Below are 20227 nucleotides of genomic sequence, written 5' to 3'. Positions count from 1 at the left end.
CCATTTAGCAGTATTTGTCAACTATCTACTGAATAAGTCAATTAATATACAGCCTGCCACATTATCAGTTAATATATTGCCCACTGTATTATCAATTAGTATGTCACCTACTATGTTACTTGAGCTCAGAGATAGGAGACTCTGGAGGGTCTGGTTGTTTCTGATTGGGAGATCCAGGAAAGTGGCAGGAGGAGGTAATATCTGAATTGGGTCTGAGGGCATCAGGTACATGAAGGAGGAGCTGCAAGTCACTCTAAGCAGGGGCCACAAGGTGAAGCACCACCCAGAGACACAAAAGTACTTGGGAGTGTGAGAAATGATCGTAAGGCACATGTGCAAAGTGCCTGCAGGTAAAACTAAAGCCTGAAATGCAGGCTGACGTCATGTCGTGGAGGTCCTACTAGTACGCTGAGGAGTTTCTAATTTACGGAAGGAACCCACAGCACAGTTTTGAGCATCAAATGTGATAACACGTGTGTTTTACAAAGAAGGTTGACTGCAGATGAGAGAAGAAGAGAGACAAGTTAGGGGACTCTTGTGATGGTTCACACAAGACATGAGGACCAGGCAGTGGGGTTGCAGAAGAAGGGTTGGATGTCGGAATGGTGGGGAGGGTAAGCATTCAGGACTTATAACCTGCTGATGTGGACGTGAGGGTGAGGGAGTGGGCAATGACGACCGAGCTAGACCGAGTTAGTGGGTGGTGACTCCATCCAACTGATTCTGACACCCATGAGGTCAGTGAGAGCTAGGACACATGCACATTTACAGCCCCTTCTGGGACAGGTCCTGCAACTAATGGCATCTGACACTAAAAGCATGTTAACAAGTGGGAAAGGTACTCAACTTCTCCCAGGGTAGAAAAGAAAATTCTAACCACGAGCTTCCAAATGGGAAACCAGACAGTTGACCAGAGGCGCTTCTAACAAAACTGGCAAATGTCTACCACCATCAACTTTCGTGGGGGAGCGGTGAGGCAGAATCACAGGAAATAACAATTTTTAGTCAAATTTTCTGAGGTTTGAGCTTGTACATGATATTATCAGGGGTACGGGAAAAAGGCAACTGAATTAAAAAAACCAGCTTACGCATACGAGGTCCTGAAAGCAAGTGTGGCAACATGAAGCATGCGACAAATAGAACAGACCCTTTTCGAGTCACGGTTTAGAAGAAAATAAACCAAGTACTCCCACTAAAATCAACCCTCTCTATTGCATTATTTAAAAGTACGCAGAAACTTTTATCTATTAAGACAGGATCTATAAACACATGCAGTCCTCTTGTCCCAAATAGCTTGAAGCAGCTTCAGAATTTCAGATAGAAGTTTTTTATCATTTTCTTGTGGACCGGCTGAGCATCACCGTAATAATTAAAGGAAAAAACATGTCAAAACTCACTTGGCTGCTACAGCCATCGGAGGCACAGCTGTTGTGATTCTTAATGCATTTACAGTGCTTGCCAATGCTTCCCCCGACTCCCCATCCTTAAGCTTTCAATGGTTTTGCTTTGTTTGTTTTGTATCCTGTGGAACAGAAAATAACCTGCACTGATTGTGGCAATTGATTGACTCAGCTGGTGCCTCCGAATATGAAATGGGAACTGAAAAGCACATCTGAAAAGTGCGTGGGCTGGAGGTGAGCGGGGAGGGGGTGCCTCCACCCTGGACTGCGCACAGAAGCACGGACCAGCCGTGCCAGGCAATGGTTCTGTCAGCTAAGTAACACACAGTAGCTTTTACTCCACCTGCCCCTGCCTCTGTTTTCAAAACCCAACAAAGACGCTGATGCGCGCTGGTCTTAAAACTTTTCTAGATGTATGTATAATTCTCCCTATGCCAACCAACCTCCAGCAGGGGAGAGACAGGCACCACCAGGGAGGGCTGATCTCCCCCACTGTTTGGTTGTCCCCTCAAAGGATCCACATCTGTCTTCCCAGCCAAGGGCACCTCCAATCTAAGGGACATCTAAACCTGATCAAGGAATTATAACCACAATGTCCACAGACTGTGGGCGGTTTTCACGGGGTGGTTTTCTTTTAGGTTTCTTTGGCTTCCCTGAGGTGGGAGGCAAGTTAGCAAAAAACGGACTTTGAAGGGCAACTGAGATGTTTAATGAGACTTCCTTCTGAACTTGGCCACAACTTGGAACAAAAGCATCAAATGTTAACGTTGTGCTTCCACGTAACAAAATCAGCTATTTTAGTTAGAAAAAAGGGGGGGGAGGATGAGAGGGGAAAATATCCAATCCATACATTTCGTTTTAAAGCCTTATAAGGAGATAAATGCATAGGCTGTACTTCAGCCTGTAGATTTTAGCATAACATCTTCAATTTCCTAGTTTCAATTGAGCTGAAAAACATTTTCCATGTTCAATTATAAAATTAAAAACCAGTGCTCGTACACTTGAGAAATATATAGGAGAGAGGTAGGTGGGGGTGAGAATAATAGTTTCCTAAACAGATTTAGATATATATGTACACACTGATTTTCATTTCCAGAGCAGGCTGCAAAGAGTTACTTAGGTTTATAAGTTTTAGCTCCGGTAATTGGAAAATAAATTTTGGTGCCCCAGAGCAATATTGATTATTAGCTAACGAAACAGTACCATCTGTGTTTTTCAGGACGCCCTATCTGGGAGTAGTTTTAAATTGCTGTCCTTCCTTTATCTTAATTTTATAATGATAGCAAAATGTGCTCTCTCAGAATTAAATGACTGTGGTCCTCCATAAGGTTAATGTCCTTCCTGCTTGGATCCCCAAAGGGATAGAAATTCGCTCTCCAACCCCACGGGGTCCCCAGGGAGGCTCTCTGCGGCAGTAAGGAGCATGCTGCTAGCTCAGTAAGTGACAGGGCCCAGGAAAGCCATGTCTAGGATGGGGCCTGTAGGTTCAGGGAGGAACAGCAGAGTCACCTTGACTCCAGCTGCTAAAGCCCCACGTCTGCAGGGGCAGGATGGCTCAGTCCTACCTTGGGATCCTTGTGCACAGCTATCTCCTTTCTCCTATTTTTGGCACAGAAAACCCACAAATTTTCCCCCGAGGGGTGAGCACAGACGGCTCTTTGCTTGCTGGGAAAAAGAACAGTTCCTCTTCGGCAGCAATGTAAACAAACTTGCCCTTTCTGCTCGGTCTTTCTCCCGAGATCCCTGATCCACTCTGTGATGACAACCTGCCATTTTCTGTCCAATTCAGCATGTTTGCTTTTTTATTGGGATTCATGCCTGAGTTTCTTTTGAATCAAATTACTGCCTTTCCCTGGTGAGATACACCATATGACGATCTTGTTAGAACAAAATCAAATATAAAATTTGCGCTCAGTGCTGCTCGGTCTCATCCCCCACCACATGTTTTCCCTGTTGTTTGGACACACTTCTGTCAGCTACTTGAACAGTAATGAATCCTCCTCATGTTTAGGACGATTTTCAGACATTGCTGTCTTGGAAAAGATAAAGGCGAACTGGTTGAAACAGTGTCAACAGAGAGCAGGTCACTATTTCAAAACTATTTTACAACGTACATCGCTGGTCTTCCCCAATATACATGGGTTGAAGAAAACCAGAAAGACAAACGGATTCATTTTGTTGAGTCAAAGCCGCAACTGAACACTTTCTTGACGTTTTATCCCCAGAGAGGTATCGTCATTCATTGCTTCAGTGAGCCCTGAAGCCAAGCATTCCATAGCATCTTTTTGAATGGGAACGGGGCATTGTAGTTCACATTACATTTTCTGTAAATAGTTTCCCTCTTTCCTTTACTTTTCCTGGTACTGATTATTATCTTTCAAGCAATTCCTGTGTGCCTCGTACAAATAAGGTTTACAAACTAGGTTGTGCTAAATAGTGCAGAAACGAGTCTCCATCCAAACACCGGAGAGACTCATGTTACCCCAGTGTTTCTTCGCTTCTCACGGCTTTCAGAGTGATGTTCAAGCTTCTTGGTGGGACGCTTTGTGATCAGACCCCTAGCCCTTCCTGGGATTCGGGTTCACGGCACTAATTGCCATTTCTGAGTACGCCACTTAGTCTTGCTTTTGTGTCCACCTGGAGTCTCCCTCTTCCACTTTTTCTTAGTTAACTCTCACTTCCTTTCTTCCTTCCTTCCTCCCTTCCTTCCCTCCTTCCCTCCTCCCTTCCTTCCTTCCTTCCTTCCTTCCTTCCTTCCTTCCTTCCTTCCTTCCTTCCTTCCTTCCTTCCTTCCTTCCTTCCTTCCTTCCTCCTTCCCTCCCTCCCTCCCTTCCTTCCTTTTAAATTTATTTACTGTCAAGTTAGCTCACACACAGTGTAACCTTGACTTCAGGGGTAGATTCCCGTGATTTATCACTTATATACAACACCCAATGTTCATCCCAACAAATGCCCTCCTCAGTGCCCATCACCCATTTCTCCCCCCCACCCCCACCCCTCTCCTCCATCAACCTTCAGTGTGTTCTCTGTATTTAAGATTCCCTTATGGTTTGCCTCCATCTCTGTATCTTATTTTTCCTTCCCTTCCCCTATGGTCTTCTATTAAGTTTCTCAAATTCCACATATGAATAAAATCATGGTATCTGCCTTTCTCTGACTTATTTTACTTAGCATAATACTCTCCAGTTCCACCCATGTTGTTGCAGATGGTAATATTTCATGGTTTTTCATCACCAAGTAGTATTCCATTGTGTATGTATATATACACATCTTCTTTATCCATTCATCAGTTGATGGACATTTGGGCTCTTTCCATAATTTTGCTATTGTTGAGAGTGCTGCTATCAACATTGAACTCCCACTTACTTTTTGAAGAAAGAGTCATTCTAGCCCAGCCTGGTACCCCTAGGCTCAGCAGCGTGCCCCCAGTGTCAATGAAAGAATGTTGCAAATCTATTTTGTGGGGTTTAACCTGATGGCCGCGCCACAGTCCCTGCATGGCTGCTTCCTCTAGCGCAGTGAGCTTCCCATTGGCAGGGCAGAAAGTTTTTCATATCCCCAGCACCCAGCAGCATCAGATTCACAGCACTGGCTTAGTACACGCTGGTGAATTAATGAGTGCAGCAACTTGTTGAATTAACCGCCTCTCCTCCATCTTTGGCTGCCAAAGACACCACCGGAAACATTTTTAAAAATAAAGAGCATTTTGTGGTCTGTAGTCACACCATTCCCTAGGACTTTCCTAATTTTGATATGAAAATACTCTTTAAGTAACAAAAGGTGACAGCATATATTTTGAAATACTTATTTTCTCAAAGTCTTTGTCCACAGAATCAAACCTACCTACTTCCTTAAGTTACTTTTTAATGGGAACTTTTTTTAAAGTTTATTTATTTGATCGCTTCTCAGCCTTTTGGCTAAGATCAAGTGTAAAGTTTATTTATTTGAGAGAGACAGAGACAGTGTGAGCAGGGGAGGGGCAGAGAGAGAGGGAAAGAGAGAATCCCAAGCAGGCTCTGCGCTGTCAGCACAGAGCCCACTGTGGGGATTGAACTCAAGAAACCGTGAGATCATGATCTGAGCCGAAACCAGGAGTCGGACACTTAACTGACTGAGCCATCCAAGTGCCCCCATTTAATGGGAACTTTTGATGATACCTCAAACATGATAAGGAATCCACCTAGTGTTATAGATGAAGCGAAAATGTACTGTGCCATAAAGTGATTGGCTCATTCTATCCTCAGAGTGCTGACCACAAGAAATGACAGAGATGGACTGAAGCCACAAAAATGACACAGTCTCCCTGTAAAGCCCATTGTGTGAAGTCTTCTTTTGGACCTTACTTATGAGTTAGTATGTTTCTCTTTTACTAGTTAAACCTTCAACTAAGTGCCGGATTCAATTCTAGTACTTATGATGCTAAATGAGTTAATCCCCACAACAAGCTTATGGGGTTGACACTATAGTTATTCCATTTTATGGATGAGGAAACTAAAGCCCAGAGAGGTTACGTAGCTTGCCCGAGGTCACACAGCCAAAAAGAAGCAGAGCTGGGCTGGAATACAGGCAGTCTGGCACCAGAGACTGTGTCCCAAACCATAGCCTCTCAGGACTCGATCTGTGAGAGTTGACACCACACCAGGCAGACAGGGCACTCCTGACTTTCGGAGTCGATAAAACGAAAGAATGCATACTTGACCACGTGGTTCACAGAGGTGTGTTGCATTAGAGTTCTAAAAGCCAAATAAACTCAGAAAAATACACGCTTAAGGGTTTTCCAGGTTCACGCTAGAGTAAATGTCCCCTGAGGATTGAGAAAGTAAAGCAAGGTAACTGTAACCAGGACCTTGCCCTGCCCTGTTGATTCCTGTATGTTCAGTTGTGCCTCTAAAAACATGAGGGCACGGGATTCAGCGATGCACCAGGAAGGGTGGCCAGGGCAGGACTTCGGGTGGGACGCCCGGGGGGTGACCCTCGTCCCTGTAGCACCCTGCATATGGGTACCCCTGCACAAGTGTCACATGCCTTGTGCGTGTCCTGCCGTGGCCCCCTCTCCTATGTCAGCGCCCCACCCCCATCCCGTGCCGCCCCTTGGTGGCAGCGGGAGGTGGGGAGACTTAACCTGAAAGTTACAGAGTGCTAGGATTATCCCCAAGAGAACTCTCCATTTTGCAACTCTCCCCATAATACCTTCCTGTTTGTTCCTGCTTCCCTCGCTAGCGTAGGTTCTTTTAAATTTTCTTCCCTTTCTTCTTCTTTCCTTCTTTAAAAGAACCCAACCAACTGGTAATGGTTTGGGTGTTTAAAAGTATTTGAAAGCATCTCTACCCCCAGTTTATTGAGATATAGTTGACATGTAACATTGTGTAAGTTTAAGGTGTGCAGTGGGATGATCTGGTATACATATACGTTACTTTTCAGCAGTCTTCTCTGATCCACTGAATGTAGAGGAAAAAAAAGTTCTTTGAAATGTAATTAATTAATACAACATTTTATTTCAGAATGTAGCAATCCTTAATAAATCATCAATTATAATAGGTTTAAAATGAGTATCTGCTGTTTTAGTTTGCACTTATAAATCATATGTCTTCAGGAAATATGAATGGGAAATGATTTTTTTGTGCACTTTCAAATAGGCATCATCTATAGTGTGTTACAGGAAGTCTCGAGGTATTTTGATACAGTTCATGAAAAATTGGACTCAGGTTATTTTATGAATTGTTATTTGAGCCTATAACTAATCTCTTTGACATTAACATCTTTAATAAACATTTGAGCAACGTATGCGTTCAGAATATTGGAGAGAACTGAGACATTATCTCTGTTTGTTAGGCTTCTATTTTCTCCCTAACCTAATTTTGTCTTTCATAATATATTCATGCTTTTGGAAGCCTTATTCTTAATCCTATTAATTCCTAAGCTAGCCTTTAAAAGTGCATGAGGAAATATGCAAAGGCAGTCAGTTTCACCGAGTTAGAAGTTAAATTGCTAACGGTAGATGTAAGAATTTCAGGGTTGCTAAAATGCAGAACTTTATCTGAAACTACCGCCTGGACTGAAATCCAACCCTCAAGGCCTGGTTTGCATTAGTCTCTGTGGCTCAGCAGCCTTCTGAGCCGAGGTCACTGGGAACACACGAGGATGCCCTTGTCAGTAGAGCAGAGCGTGTGTGTCTGTCCATTTGTCCGCATTGGCCTAAAGAGCCAGTCTTAAAGAAGCAGAGCAGTGGGGCAGCTCTGGCAGCTGTAGTGAAATCTTTGGCAACTCAGCTGAGAAACGGAGCTAAACTCAAGACAACGCAGCATCTGGGGCATGAAAGGAAGTATCATGAGGTCCCTGAGAGTTGAAAGAAGCAGAGTTTGAAACTCGTAGGGTAAGAGGTGGGAGCAAGTGATGTTTAAAATACTCTTTTTATTTTTCTCTTAGAGAGAGAGAGTGCGAGAGTGAGGGAGAGGGGCAGAGGGGGAAAGAAAGCATCTTAAGCAGGCTCTGTGCTGAACTCCAACGCGGGGCTTGGTCCCATGACTCTGGGATCACGACCCGAGCCAAAGTCAAGAGACAGACGCTCAACCCACTGAGCCACCCAGGCGCCCCTAAAATACTCTTAATTCCAGACAGAACGTTTCGCAGCTTTGAGGTGGTTAGGTAAAGGCAGTACCAGAAACGCATTCTAAAACGTAAAAAGCTACGATGTATATATAACCTTGTTTTTATTGTATGTATGCTGCTACTTTTTCTTCACCAATGAGTGTGAACTAATTTTACTCACTAAGGTACACAGAGAAGTCCTCCCCCTCACCAGCCCAACCCCGCCCTGCCCAACACACACTTCAGTGATGGTTCGCCTCTTTGAAACAGGTTTCTTCAGATCAGTTAAGTGTCTCCGGTTCCTGAATGACTTGCCAACAGAAGGAATTAGCTAACGACGGAGGTGGTAAAGAGAGCCCTGCATTTCAGGTAAGGTAGGAGCACGTCACCATGCCTGGAGATGCTCCCGAAAGCTGCCTGCCCTAGATCCCGCTACAGCCACATGCTCTCTGGGCTAGAGGGACAACAGCTGTCACAGCCGTGACATGAGCCAGTCCTTTCACTGTGGTCTTGTCTCCAGCACATGACATCACTGGTTGGCCTGTAATTGTGTTAAGGGGACAGTTTCTTCCCAGACAGCCAGCACAACAGCATTAGGACTTCACATCATTCTTAATTACACAAAAAGACAAGAAGGATAATCACGAATGGGGGGAGAGTCCCTGGCAGGCCTCTGTTCTTGCTGCGCTTCTGGGGAATAAGGGAAAGGGATCCTCCCTCCTCTCTGCATTTTACGTACGTTACCTTCCCAGCAGTAAGTCTCATCGCCAGGTCGAAACGGGTGTCTGGATGAAATGCAGGGTCCCGTCGCCCCGCTGCAGCAGTGGGGAGCACAGTGCCTGGCAGCAGGCCCGGGGGGCCAAGAAGGGGCCCCGCGCGCGGAGCTGGCTCTCACCTCGTATTCCTCCTTGAAGCCGTAACCCTCGGCACACTTCATCTGCGTGATGTGTTGGAGGAGGTCTGCCACGCGGATGGCGGGGTGAAGCTGCCCGGTCTGGTAGGGCACGTCGGCCGGCTCGCGCTTCTTGTAAGTATGGGACTGCACCAGGCTGCTGGTGTCGCTGGCCATCGTGTGGCTTTCATCTGGGAAGAGAAGGCCATGAAGGGCGTGAGGGAGGCCCAGCGGGGCCCCGAGAACGCGAAGAAGCTGCCGGAGCCATCCCTTCCACCTACGGCCACCACAGTCCCTACAGTGGTGGCCCAGCCAAAGAGGAAAGTTAAATGTTTAGAAACCTGAATGGGATTGGCGATACTGATAGGCATGAGGCAGAGATCTCCGTTTTTACAAAGCAGTCCAAACGATATATCGCTTTCACAAAGCTAGTTGGGAGGAACCCTTCAGCCTTTGGGTGCTGAGGTTTATGGAAGTTTCAGCCTGAAACTTCACCAAGGCCTGGTGCGAAGCCAGCCTTGTATTTATTCTTCCAAAGATCCGTTGACCAGTTTGTATGATGAAGTAAACAAACTCCGTACAAATGTTCCGTGAGCAAAATAAAAGTGCACAGAATGGGTTGGCTTAAAAAGCTAGCGATGAAAACATGAACTTGACACATGAAATCCAAGGAAAGCGGAAATCGAAAACGGAACTGGGTCTGATGGGTCCCTTGCATGCGCCAGTGATGGAAAGCTTGACAGAAGACTGTGGACCAGCACATCACACATGGAATGTTCTACAAGAGCTAACATGCAGGCCGGCACGCAGCAGAACCAGCTGGCTTTGTCCGAATCTACAGATAAGACACACACTCCCGATCCCTCCACACCTTTTCCGTGGGCGAATGGGGGAACTTACCATTTATTGGCACTTTTAAGAAGGTACATATCAGGAGAAAAGAGGAGGAGAAAAAGGAAACAGGGCATAAGCAATAGTACTGTGTGAATAATTACAGGTCGTTTTAATTCTGTGCTTTACTTTTATAGTTAAGTTTTCTCTTCGTAGGTGATCAGAGGTCAAAGCCTCAAGTCTCCCATCACGTTAGGATCGGGGTGTCTTATTTAAACACTCAATAACAAAAAGGAGGCTAAAATAGTATCATAATCGCTTTTTTATCCCCCATGAACTAAGTAACGACTAGATAAAAGTCTTATTTGTACTTGACACATTTTCTCATTTAAATTCCTCGAACAGGTCAAACCAAATGGTACGACAGAACTAATGTCAAAATTTGGTCAAATAAGCCTAAAGAGGCTATATTTTAACGGAAGACTCCTAGCAAATTAGATTAATGAACTGCAGAAATTGTAGCTTTGAAAAAAAAAAAAAGTCTTACGCAGGAAGGTGCTATTAGATTAAGAGTTGGATGTGCTACAGGTTAGCTCATTATAGTGCTGAATCCCTTTAGCCGTTTTGTGACTGAGGATGTGTCTCACAAAATACAATGCTCCCTTCACTTAAAACGAGAATGTTAAATCAAAATTGAGTTCAGGTATAAAGAATTAAAACATACATAAAAAATGGGTATGTTCATTTTTTTAAAAAATTACCAGATTGTTTATCCATATAGGGAATTCAGCCATGGGTATTCTTTCTTTCTTTCTTTCTTTATTTCCTTTTTTATTTTTTTTAACTGAGAGATTCAGCTCCAAAGGAAATTTAGCTCAAGGGCACTCGGTTAGCTGGGCCTGGTTTTCAAACCTCAGTACTATCTGCATTGCAAAGCACCTGGGGATGCATGGTATGAAAGGTGGGACACAAGTGTAGTTATGTTGCTGTTGCTGAAATGGCACCTGGTCACTACAAGGTGGCTAAAGACACAAAGACAAAATAAAAAAGGGTGGTAAGTTGATTTTATGAGTTGGTCTCTCATTTGGATTTGCTTTGAAATGTAGCCACTCGGATGTTCCCATTTTATTAGGACAGCCGCGAGTAAGCCGGGATGTTTTCACATCACATTTGCTTGCTGGCGACTGCCAAGCTCATCAAGGGGGTGCAGGGTCCCTGCTGAAGTACTGAGCCCGTGGAGCTTTTTAGCCACTCCAGCAGGAAGTCCTGTTCTTTATACTAAAATAAATGGAACATTAATTAGTTTCCCCCCTGTGCATCTCTCCTTCTCTCAGTTCTGTACCTTTTGGGAGGAACATAATTAAATGGCCTCCATGGTGGACTGACCTTCTAAACTTCCCACACAACTCTGGTCCTAGGGCCAGGCATTCTTGGAAGGTTTAATTCCCAGAGCGACAACCACTGTTACCATTATGCTCGTCACCACCCTGCCCCCACCCCCGCTGCATTATGATCTCGGCCTCACAACTAGCGTGCGGACCCATCTTTACGCATTTAAACGCTACCGAGGCCATCTAAGAAATGAGTGCTATTATCGAGTACATAGATATCGAGGGGGGAATAGAAGGTTTCTCGTGCCATATGTGTTACGAAACTGGGTCACCTACCCTATTAGAAATTTTTGATTCTACCAAAATTAGTGATTCGTGATTAAAATTAGCGATTTAATTAGTGGTTTTTAAAAAGAATGATCACTGATAACATATATATCATTTGTCACTGATTTCCTGTGTTTGCCTAAAAATTATCCACTAACAATGTTTTTCAGTGACAAATTTTGCCTAAGAGGAAATCAGGAACACAGCTTCTCACTAACAGTTCTGATGGTTTTTGAAGAACTGTGAATTAATTCTACCTATATCCTTTAATAGATTATCTTGAATTCTCAACAAACCAGCTGAAAGAACTAGAATTGAAATGAGTGCTATGTTTCTGAGTGCTATTATATCTACTTATCCTGATATCAGTATCTATTAGCATTTATTTACCGAGAAAGATCTATATCTATCAATCGTTATCTATCTATCTATCTATCTATCTATCTATCTATCTATCTATCTACCTATCAATCTCTCTCCCTCTCTCTCCCTTACTCTCTCTCTGTCTCGGCAAGAAAATGATGTAAAGGCGTACTAAAACTTCTGTACATTAAGCTGGGCACCTCAGCACATAAGAATAAAAGGTGGAGATAACAGAGGATCTTAGGGTGCCAAGCCCCAAGTCACAAAAATTTTGTGAGCATTTGCTCGTCTTAATTGTAAATTGCAATAGCGTTGTTCCCCAAATGTGCCAGAGTAGATGTACAGCTTATCTTCTTCCCATGGTGTCAAGGGATAACCTCATTAATGCTTACTATGGGATATACAGACTCACATTTGCACCAAACTCGTGGGGGGAACGGTTCGCAAGCACTGCTGTGTGCTGCATTGGTACATACGTAAGCCAGACGTGATCACACTTACTTGTCAATCTGGCTGACTTACTTTTCACAAACGTACATCATGTTTGCTACTTGAATTGTCTGTTCAAGTTATTCCCTTTTGGTAGAGAAGCCTAACCAAGTTTAAAAGATGTCATTAGTGTTTGTAATAACAAAGCAGCGACTTTAAAAAAATGATATTTGTTTAATAAGCTTATCTTAATCCTGCTGTGCAATCTGAACGTTTTCTTCCCTCTGACGGTGCACAGCTCAGCCCTCCCTACTCCAGCTCCCCCAAGGTCAGAACGTCTACTGGAGGAGCTGCAGGATGAATGCCACGGCACACAAAGAAATCGCAAATCTTCGCTTCTCGAAAGATTCTGCAAATGTCATCTGCATGTAGATTACATTGTTCGGGTGCCTAAAATTAGCCTGTGCCCCTTACGTATGAAAAGAATAAAAATGCAGCCTTCTCCCCATATAGCTGGCACTCTAAGGGGGGAAGGGGGGTTGGTGAGCTCTGTTTGTTAGCCCTCAAAATGATGCAAATTCAAAAATTTGGGTTTATGTCCGTTCTTAAACTTCTGTCTGAGTTCCTATGGAACTCAGGCCACAAACTTGCTTAAGCCCAGAAAACACCGTAAGGAAAACAAATGACCCTCTATGCGAAAATCATAACAACTCAGAGAAAAGAGAAGCACAGGGGGAAAAACTGTGTTGCAAAGATATCAACCCTTGTAAAGAGAATTAGGAAGCAGAAAGTTGAACAGCTGTGGATGAAAGTCTTGCTACGGTGAATTGGTATATACCTTGAAGTCGTCTGTGTTGTGCTCCTTTTCGGTAAGGTTAGTAGTAGAAAGAGAACACAGCTGTGATACACTTGGGTTATTTATGCATCTCAAATGCAATAGCAGCTCATGTTGGTTTGGTTACAGCCAGGTAATGCCATTTCTCCAAAACCCTCTTACATGGGACAAATGGGATTTTTTTTTTTTTTTTTTTTTTTCCCAGCTCCTGGCTGGGAACAGCTCATATTTTCACTGCATTCTGCCCCACTGGGCTAACATTTTATTTTATTTCTCGTGACATCTGACACATAATACACCATGTGATTATAAAGTGCCATCTTGTCACTTTGCTGCTGAGAACATCAGCTCCTTTGAAATTCCAGCACGTGACAGACACTTTGGAATGCTGGGGCGGGGGCCGTGAGTGGCGTGGAGGAAGGGTAGGGGGCCAAAACTCGACTGTGATCATTTTTCTGCATAACATTTGGCATAATCAGAAAAAATGCTATTTTTGAAATTGAAGTTTTTAGTGCTTAGTGATAAGTGAAAATAAGAAGTGATTTTTACTTTTACGACCTCACATTACAGAATTCAGCTCTTAGAAATACACAGCTGAGTGGTGACATACTGTGTTTCTCCTTGGGATCAAATCTGACTTGAAGTTCTGAACACAGAAAGGGAAAATACTAGAGCTGGGATCGTTCATTTGAGTCTTTTGGTATCATTTCCAACATAACATGAGGCTAACCCTTCTTATCAATGGAGACTGTTTGGAGAAAGTCTTTTTATTATCTCTGCCCTCCTCCCAGGCCACCCGCCACCCCCTTGTCCTGCTTACAATCACTGCATCATATAGACTAGAACTCCAGGCTCCTACAGAGTGGCCACTGACTTTGTAAATTACTCCTGCAATAAACTGTGATAAAGGGAAATGTTCTCACCTAAAATTGCAGTTGGCACAAATGGGTCTGTCATACATCATAAGCAGGTCAATGCAGAGAAAGTAAAAAGAGAGAGAACAGTAAATGACTGATGAAAGGCCCCCCACTTTTCCCGCAGAAAGCCATAGAAAGCATCGGGTTACAACACATCACACATATTAAGCTCCTAAAGCATCATGGACAGCAAAGTGAGAGCGTGGACTGATACTGATTGCTAAGGGCTTATGCACGGATGCAACAGTGGAAGAATCTGTTACCTGGGTAGTAGGAATTGGGCACCGATGTGCTCAGTGTATTCGTTTTCATTGTGAAGGATGATGGTGAAGACACAGCTGTAAAGGAGAGAAGAACTAGTCAGCAGTTGCAGGAGGCAAAGCCTGAAAACACAGCCCTCCAAGGTCACTCAGAAGGACACCATACTGGTAGAGACTTGACTGAAGAAACGCCAGACATCTACTGAAGCCTATGTGGTCAATCTTATCATTCCCTGCTGTCTCCAGGGAATCACTTGTATTTTAGAGGCAGGTACCCTTTTATCGCTTAAAAGGTTTTCTTACCCCACAAATGAGGAAAAACCCCCATAACCTCTGCCGCCATTTTGAATCAAGAAATTCATTAGACTTTTATTTTGACTTCTAGCCTTTGCTTGTAGAATTCTAGCATCACACCAAGTTGGGTTTTTTTCTTCTTTTTTTAAACTAAGGGTATGAGAAGGTGTCTACACGTGGCTGTTGGAAGAATTTAAAGTCAATTTTTGCAGTTTGCTAACTCCTCTCCTTCCTCCTATTTTGGATATTCTGAGAACTTTCCACAAAGTTATGACCTGGTTTATGAAAAATAAAGGTGATGTTTCATGCGCACTATATTTAAGACGAAAGCTGCATGCCTGTATATCGCTCTATTAGTCTTTTAAATCTTTATAAAAAATGCTTATTTTTCTTTGAAACTTTCCTCCGAAAGATTCAGGATTTAACTCTTAGACCGCTTCTCTCTCCCTGTTATGGAGAGGGGAAGTCAATCCCATCCAATTTATCTGATTTCATTTAAAGTGGATATTTCCTTTTCTAAAAGTAGTTTGTGAACTCTCTTCAACATCTTAATTGATTAGTGCTTTACAATCACTTTAATTTCATTAAAGTGTAAAGACAAATGATTTGACTGTGCTCAAGTGTTTAAGCTGGTTAAACGTAAATCTAAATCTTAACTTTCTGATGTAGTTATATGATTTATTTGATGCTAAAGTTTTAGATCAGGACACTAATACCCAATTACATCATTTAATTATGGGAAGAAGTACTAAAAACCTGTGTTTAGGTACTAAACACAGTACTAAATACAGTACTAAAAACCTGTATGTTATCTTTATTCTGCTGACACGTTAATATATTTTAGCTCTCCTAAAGCAGTTCCTTCATGACGGTGTTTTTAAACTTCTGTTTATATTTTTAAAATGTAGAATTAATAAATGACAGACCAAGAACCAGAATCCAGACTGCCTGTCATTTATAAGATATTTTTCTAAATTAAAGAGGTATCATATTTATAATGCATGTTTATGGTAAACTGCCAGGAAAAAAGAGAGCAACTGATGAAAATAAGAACAAAAAACCTGAGTACTTATAAAATGTGCTAGGGTCAGCGAGAAGAACGCCTATTACCTGCAGACATTTTTATGTCATTGGTAAACATGTGCAAAGCAGATACGAAATAGCCGTGTTTATTTTCACTTTTTAAAAAAATGTATTTTAAATACTCTTGTCTTTTGTAAAAATTAAGCCCAATCCCACCATACACATTTATTTTCCCCCTGGTATAACATATTAAAAGAAGATGGCACAGGGGCACCTGGGTGCCTCAGTTGGTTGAGTGTTCAACTTCAGCTCAGGTCATGATCTCACGGTTTGTGAGTTCAAGCCTGGTGTGGGGCTCTGTGCTGACAGCTCAGAGCCTGGGGCCGGCTTCGGATTCTGTCCCCCTCTCTCTCTCTACCCCTCCCCTGCTCACACTCTGTCTCCCTGTCTCTCTGCCCCTCCCCCACTCACGCTGTACCTTTCTGTCTCTCAAAAATAAACAAACACTAAAAAAAATTTTAAAAGAAGATGGTACAACTCCCATTTGCTTTGGTGGACAGATCCCCCGTTCTCATAAATATTCTTGTGCTTATTTTTAAATTTTCCAATTTCATTTTTTTTCAGTGTCTCATTTCTAAAAGCTACTTGCCTCATGACCCTAAAAGATGTCAGACGTACCCAGACTTGCAATTGGTTTGGGGCTGGAAGCCTAGGGGTCTAATGAACCCCTCTCCTGCACATTTCCTCCCTCAGCAGCTCGCCTTTTATTTTGAAGCCACTAAGAGAGCACTACGATAAAGTCTGCTGTCAGGGTCACTCCTGATGGTTGGGGATGCGATGGCACCTTGTCATTGCTCAAAGAGTGGGGGACAAATGGAACGCCTACTGCTGTGTTTCCTCCTCCACTGGCTTTATTGACAGGAGGCACAAAATAACGGCTCATGGCAGATGAGCCATGGAAGCTGATGCTGGTTTCTGCAGCAACCTCTTTGCCTGAGCATTTTTGGATTTCTACAGATACTCTCACTTTTTGAAAAGTAACTGCCAAATTAAATTTCCTGTCCAGAGGCAAATATCCCCTGTTGTTCAAACTTCAAAAGCCTAGAAACTTCTCATGTAGGTTTCCACTCTGGGCAGGTAATTCCTAGTAAATTTATGCGTGAGGAGTTTCACCATGAAATAGGAAATTTGGAACATTAATGGGTTATCCTAGAAAGTGAGAACACCTTTCTGTGTGGCCTCTTTCATAATGACATTGAAGAAATGATCACTACTACCAGGATTCTGACCCTGTTGGTGGTAGGCGGGACTCTTCCCATCCCAGCCCACAAGAGTGCATCGCAAATTGTTTTTATTTGGTCACTGAATGCAATATACATATATATACATACATGTATATATATATGTACGTATATATATGTATGTATATATATATAAACTATTTGATACAAAAAAAAGAGAAGATTCTATGAAAAAAGGGGGTGTAGTTTGTGGGATACTGGAGTACTATAGATTATGTCACCTGCACTGAAAATGACACCAAAGGGCAAAGAGCAATGACCGAGGGTGAGGAGAGCCACCCTCCCCACTGGGGTGACAGCTGACAGACATGCCTGCTGAACGCTTGATCCACCGGGCAAGGTGTGCATGTAGACGAATAAATGTAGTGCCTCTAAGTAGGAAGAGGTAGGCAACTACAGCCACCATAAACAGAAAGCAGTCAGCGGCAGAACTCTCTGGAGCCTCACTGAATGTAGGAGAAAGGCAAAGTTTGGGAGAGGTGGACACTGACCACACAGTGACTGGAGAAGGGGCTGGGAGATGGGGGGAGGCGCCTGGGAGCTGCAGAAAAAGAACAGGCCAAGTGGGTGGTCAGGACGCGGCATACACTGTCCACGCTGGTATAAGGCCTCTCCCTGCTCCCCAGCCCCTGAGACCCCAATTCTGTGCTTCCCAGTCACGGTTCCAGCCTTTCTGCACGGTGACAGCTGCATTTTTGTTCCATCCTCTTGCTGAATTTTTGCAGCCAGCATCAGCAGCAGTCTGTGGGCATGGATTTCACACAGGAAAGAAACCTCTGACCTTGAACCCAGCATGGCCATGCAACTACAGAATCAGGCATCCAACGTGGGACTTACTTCTGGTCTCTGAGAAGATCACCAGGGACACAACAACTGCTCCTTTTTGTTCTTCATATACTCAATCTGATTGGTAGCTTTCTAAAATAATGCCTTGTACCTGGATCACAGGTGGTAGTACGGGAAGGTATTAGCTGAAACTCGGTTTACCCACCTGGTGTGAGATGTAAGACTTGTGAAGCGCAAATACAGTTTAACTTATTAATTGCCGCTAATAGCCCTATAATAAAGGCAGAACCTGTCAGCTAAACAAATAAACAACTAACTTGTTACTCAATTTAGCGAACTGTTTTAGAACAGGCTTCACTGTGCAATTCCACACCTGGCTAGCTTACGAACAGGAACTCAACAACAAAAAGGTTGATGAGAAGCAGGTGCCTTCTCCTTCAAGAAAAAAAAAAAGCCTTCTCATTAATGCTCTCTAATGCTTTATAGAAACTTAATTGTGGCTTCCTGTGCTCCCTGCTCTGGTCCTACCAGCTTCGCAGTATCATCCGTTCCTAGGCAATCCAGCGCTCCCAGAGAAGTTTTCGGAATCACTCAAGGGGATGGTGAAACCAACAGGGCATAAGGATTCTTCAGGGAGTTTTATTTTTTTGTTTGTTTTTTTAATTGCCCAGGACTATCCAGTATCCTGAAGAACCACAGAAATGTATTAGAAGCTAAGAAATGTAGGTACTTACATCTCCCGTTCAGATTGTGTGTGTCCATGAACGAGAACGCCTCGTCGCAGTTGGTGCCTTGCTCGGCATAGCTCTTGTCCATTGAGTTCACCATCACGGTCATCTCCTGCCGGGTGCTGCTCATTGTCTCCTTCCGCTTCTTGGCTAGTTTCCTTAGGACAAAGAGTTCATTATATAGACATGCAATGTGAATGGAAGATGGGGCCTTGACATGTGTATTGAGTCCAGGAATAACTTCTATGGAGTTATTGGTATTCATTCAAAACATCTATTTATGGTGGCTTTTAGATGTCAGGTTCTCTGCCAACTGTACGGACGCAGAGATGAAAAACATCCTCTGCCCGTCCTCAAAAAACCCACAGCGACATCAGGAATATACAGCCTAAAATATTACTTTCTGTGTTCCTGCTACACGCTAAATTAAAATGACCAACGGCCCTAGCACAATACAATCATAATCCATTTTACTGAGAAGCTTCTAGAGTTCCTTTTTACTATATTTTTTTCTACATTCAGTGTCAAAGAGTAGATCTCCTAGTAAATATCTGCCAAACAAAACTGAAATAATCCAGGGACGGATCTAGGAGGCGTACTGTAGAACTAAAAAACAAAAGCAGGCAAGGAATGAGGAGAGGAGTGCAACTGGGTGATGTGCAGAAAGGGAGAAGGCATGACACACAGCCTACCCAGGGCAGGGGAGCTCAGGCCTCGGGTGCATCGGATGGCATATCCTGACTTCTCAGATGGCTGTGACATGACTAAATTCCCCATGACTCCAGACTAGTTCCTCACCCAGGCAGGTCAACAGAGCAAAGGGTAATGAAATTTCAAGGTGTTGGCGTCCCGTGGAGAGTTTAGCAAACGAGTAAGTCCCTATGTCCCCTCCCTCCATGGAAGAGAATACAAAAAGGTCAAGGAAGTTAGAGAGATTTCCCATTATTTTAGAGACACGGTTTAATTCTGGCCTCTGCATCCTGCTCAGTGACCGTCAACAACTCATAATCTCAAGTTACAGATACCTGGACAAAGCCATAAAAACGTAAGGGAAGTGACACACAAATAAAAAGATGAAGCAAATTTTTACATTTCTTACTACCGGAGGTTGTTTTATGTACCTGGGACAGCCAAGAATAGAATGAGAGATGCTTAAGAGAAAGGTATAAAGTGAGAAGGTTTAAGACTATCGCACCATAATGCCAAAGATATTACGTCCGAAAATATTCTAATTCTGCCTAAGCACTCAGCAGCATTTACAAAAGAAAATGGCAGCCATTTCTAGTAAATCATCTTGACTCTGACTGACCTAGGACACAGCAGAATTTAAAATGAGTCACATAATCAAAATCACGCCCATATTAGGTGATTGCTAATGCAATGTAAGACATTGACAACATTAGACCATATGGATAATCTTTATTGTCATTTCCAAATGCCACATAATCCAAATGCTTTCTTGCCTGTAGTTATAATAATCTTTTAATTTCATACTTTGAAGGCAGAAGGGTTGCATTAATAAGTTGCCCTTTTTATGACTAAAAGTTGTGGGAGAAAAATCCATTTTAACCAGAAAAATGAAAATCATCTATAACTTCTATGACAGCGTTAAAGTTGTAAAGATTTTAAAAAGCAACCCGGAGTGGCTTCTCTGGGAGCTGGCATTCTTCTCTTGCCAGCGTGCAGACCGTGATGGCCTTCTCTGAAGCCCACCCTACACTCCACCCCCCGCCTTATTTTCTAGCCTGCCATGCTAGTCTGAGCTTGGTTGTTCTCAACAGGTGTTCTGGATAGAGGCAGCAACTGGGCTCAGGTTCTGCAGCTGCGGGTACAATAAAAACACATTTTCTCTGCACTTCTGAATCTGGCAGCTCATTGGGAACGCATTCTTAAGCCAGGTCCCCCCAGGAACACTGAAGTGG

General features: G+C 43.3%; 1 protein-coding gene across 6 annotated transcripts in view; it reads right to left on the bottom strand.

Annotated features, from left to right (window-relative positions):
• PTPRM (protein tyrosine phosphatase receptor type M) overlaps window positions 1-20227 on the bottom strand; it is a 795639-nt gene that overhangs the window by 130660 nt on the left and 644752 nt on the right. For 5 of the 6 annotated variants that reach the window (XM_058692677.1, XM_058692679.1, XM_058692678.1 and 2 more), the window contains 3 exons: window positions 18312-18463; window positions 14177-14251; window positions 8884-9071 (listed from right to left, as the gene is read on the bottom strand). In XM_058692677.1, coding sequence (XP_058548660.1) covers window positions 8884-9071; window positions 14177-14251; window positions 18312-18463 — 415 coding nt within the window. Of the gene's footprint in view, window positions 1-8883; window positions 9072-9780; window positions 9793-13919; window positions 13947-14176; window positions 14252-18311; window positions 18464-20227 lie in introns of all 6 variants that reach the window. The other variant, XM_058692682.1, reaches the window with a different exon arrangement.

The sequence above is a fragment of the Neofelis nebulosa genome, chromosome 11 (genome assembly GCF_028018385.1).
Source record: "Neofelis nebulosa isolate mNeoNeb1 chromosome 11, mNeoNeb1.pri, whole genome shotgun sequence".
In the NCBI taxonomy this organism is placed as follows: Eukaryota; Metazoa; Chordata; class Mammalia; order Carnivora; family Felidae; genus Neofelis; species Neofelis nebulosa.
This window is presented reverse-complemented; position numbering and strand designations above follow the sequence as displayed.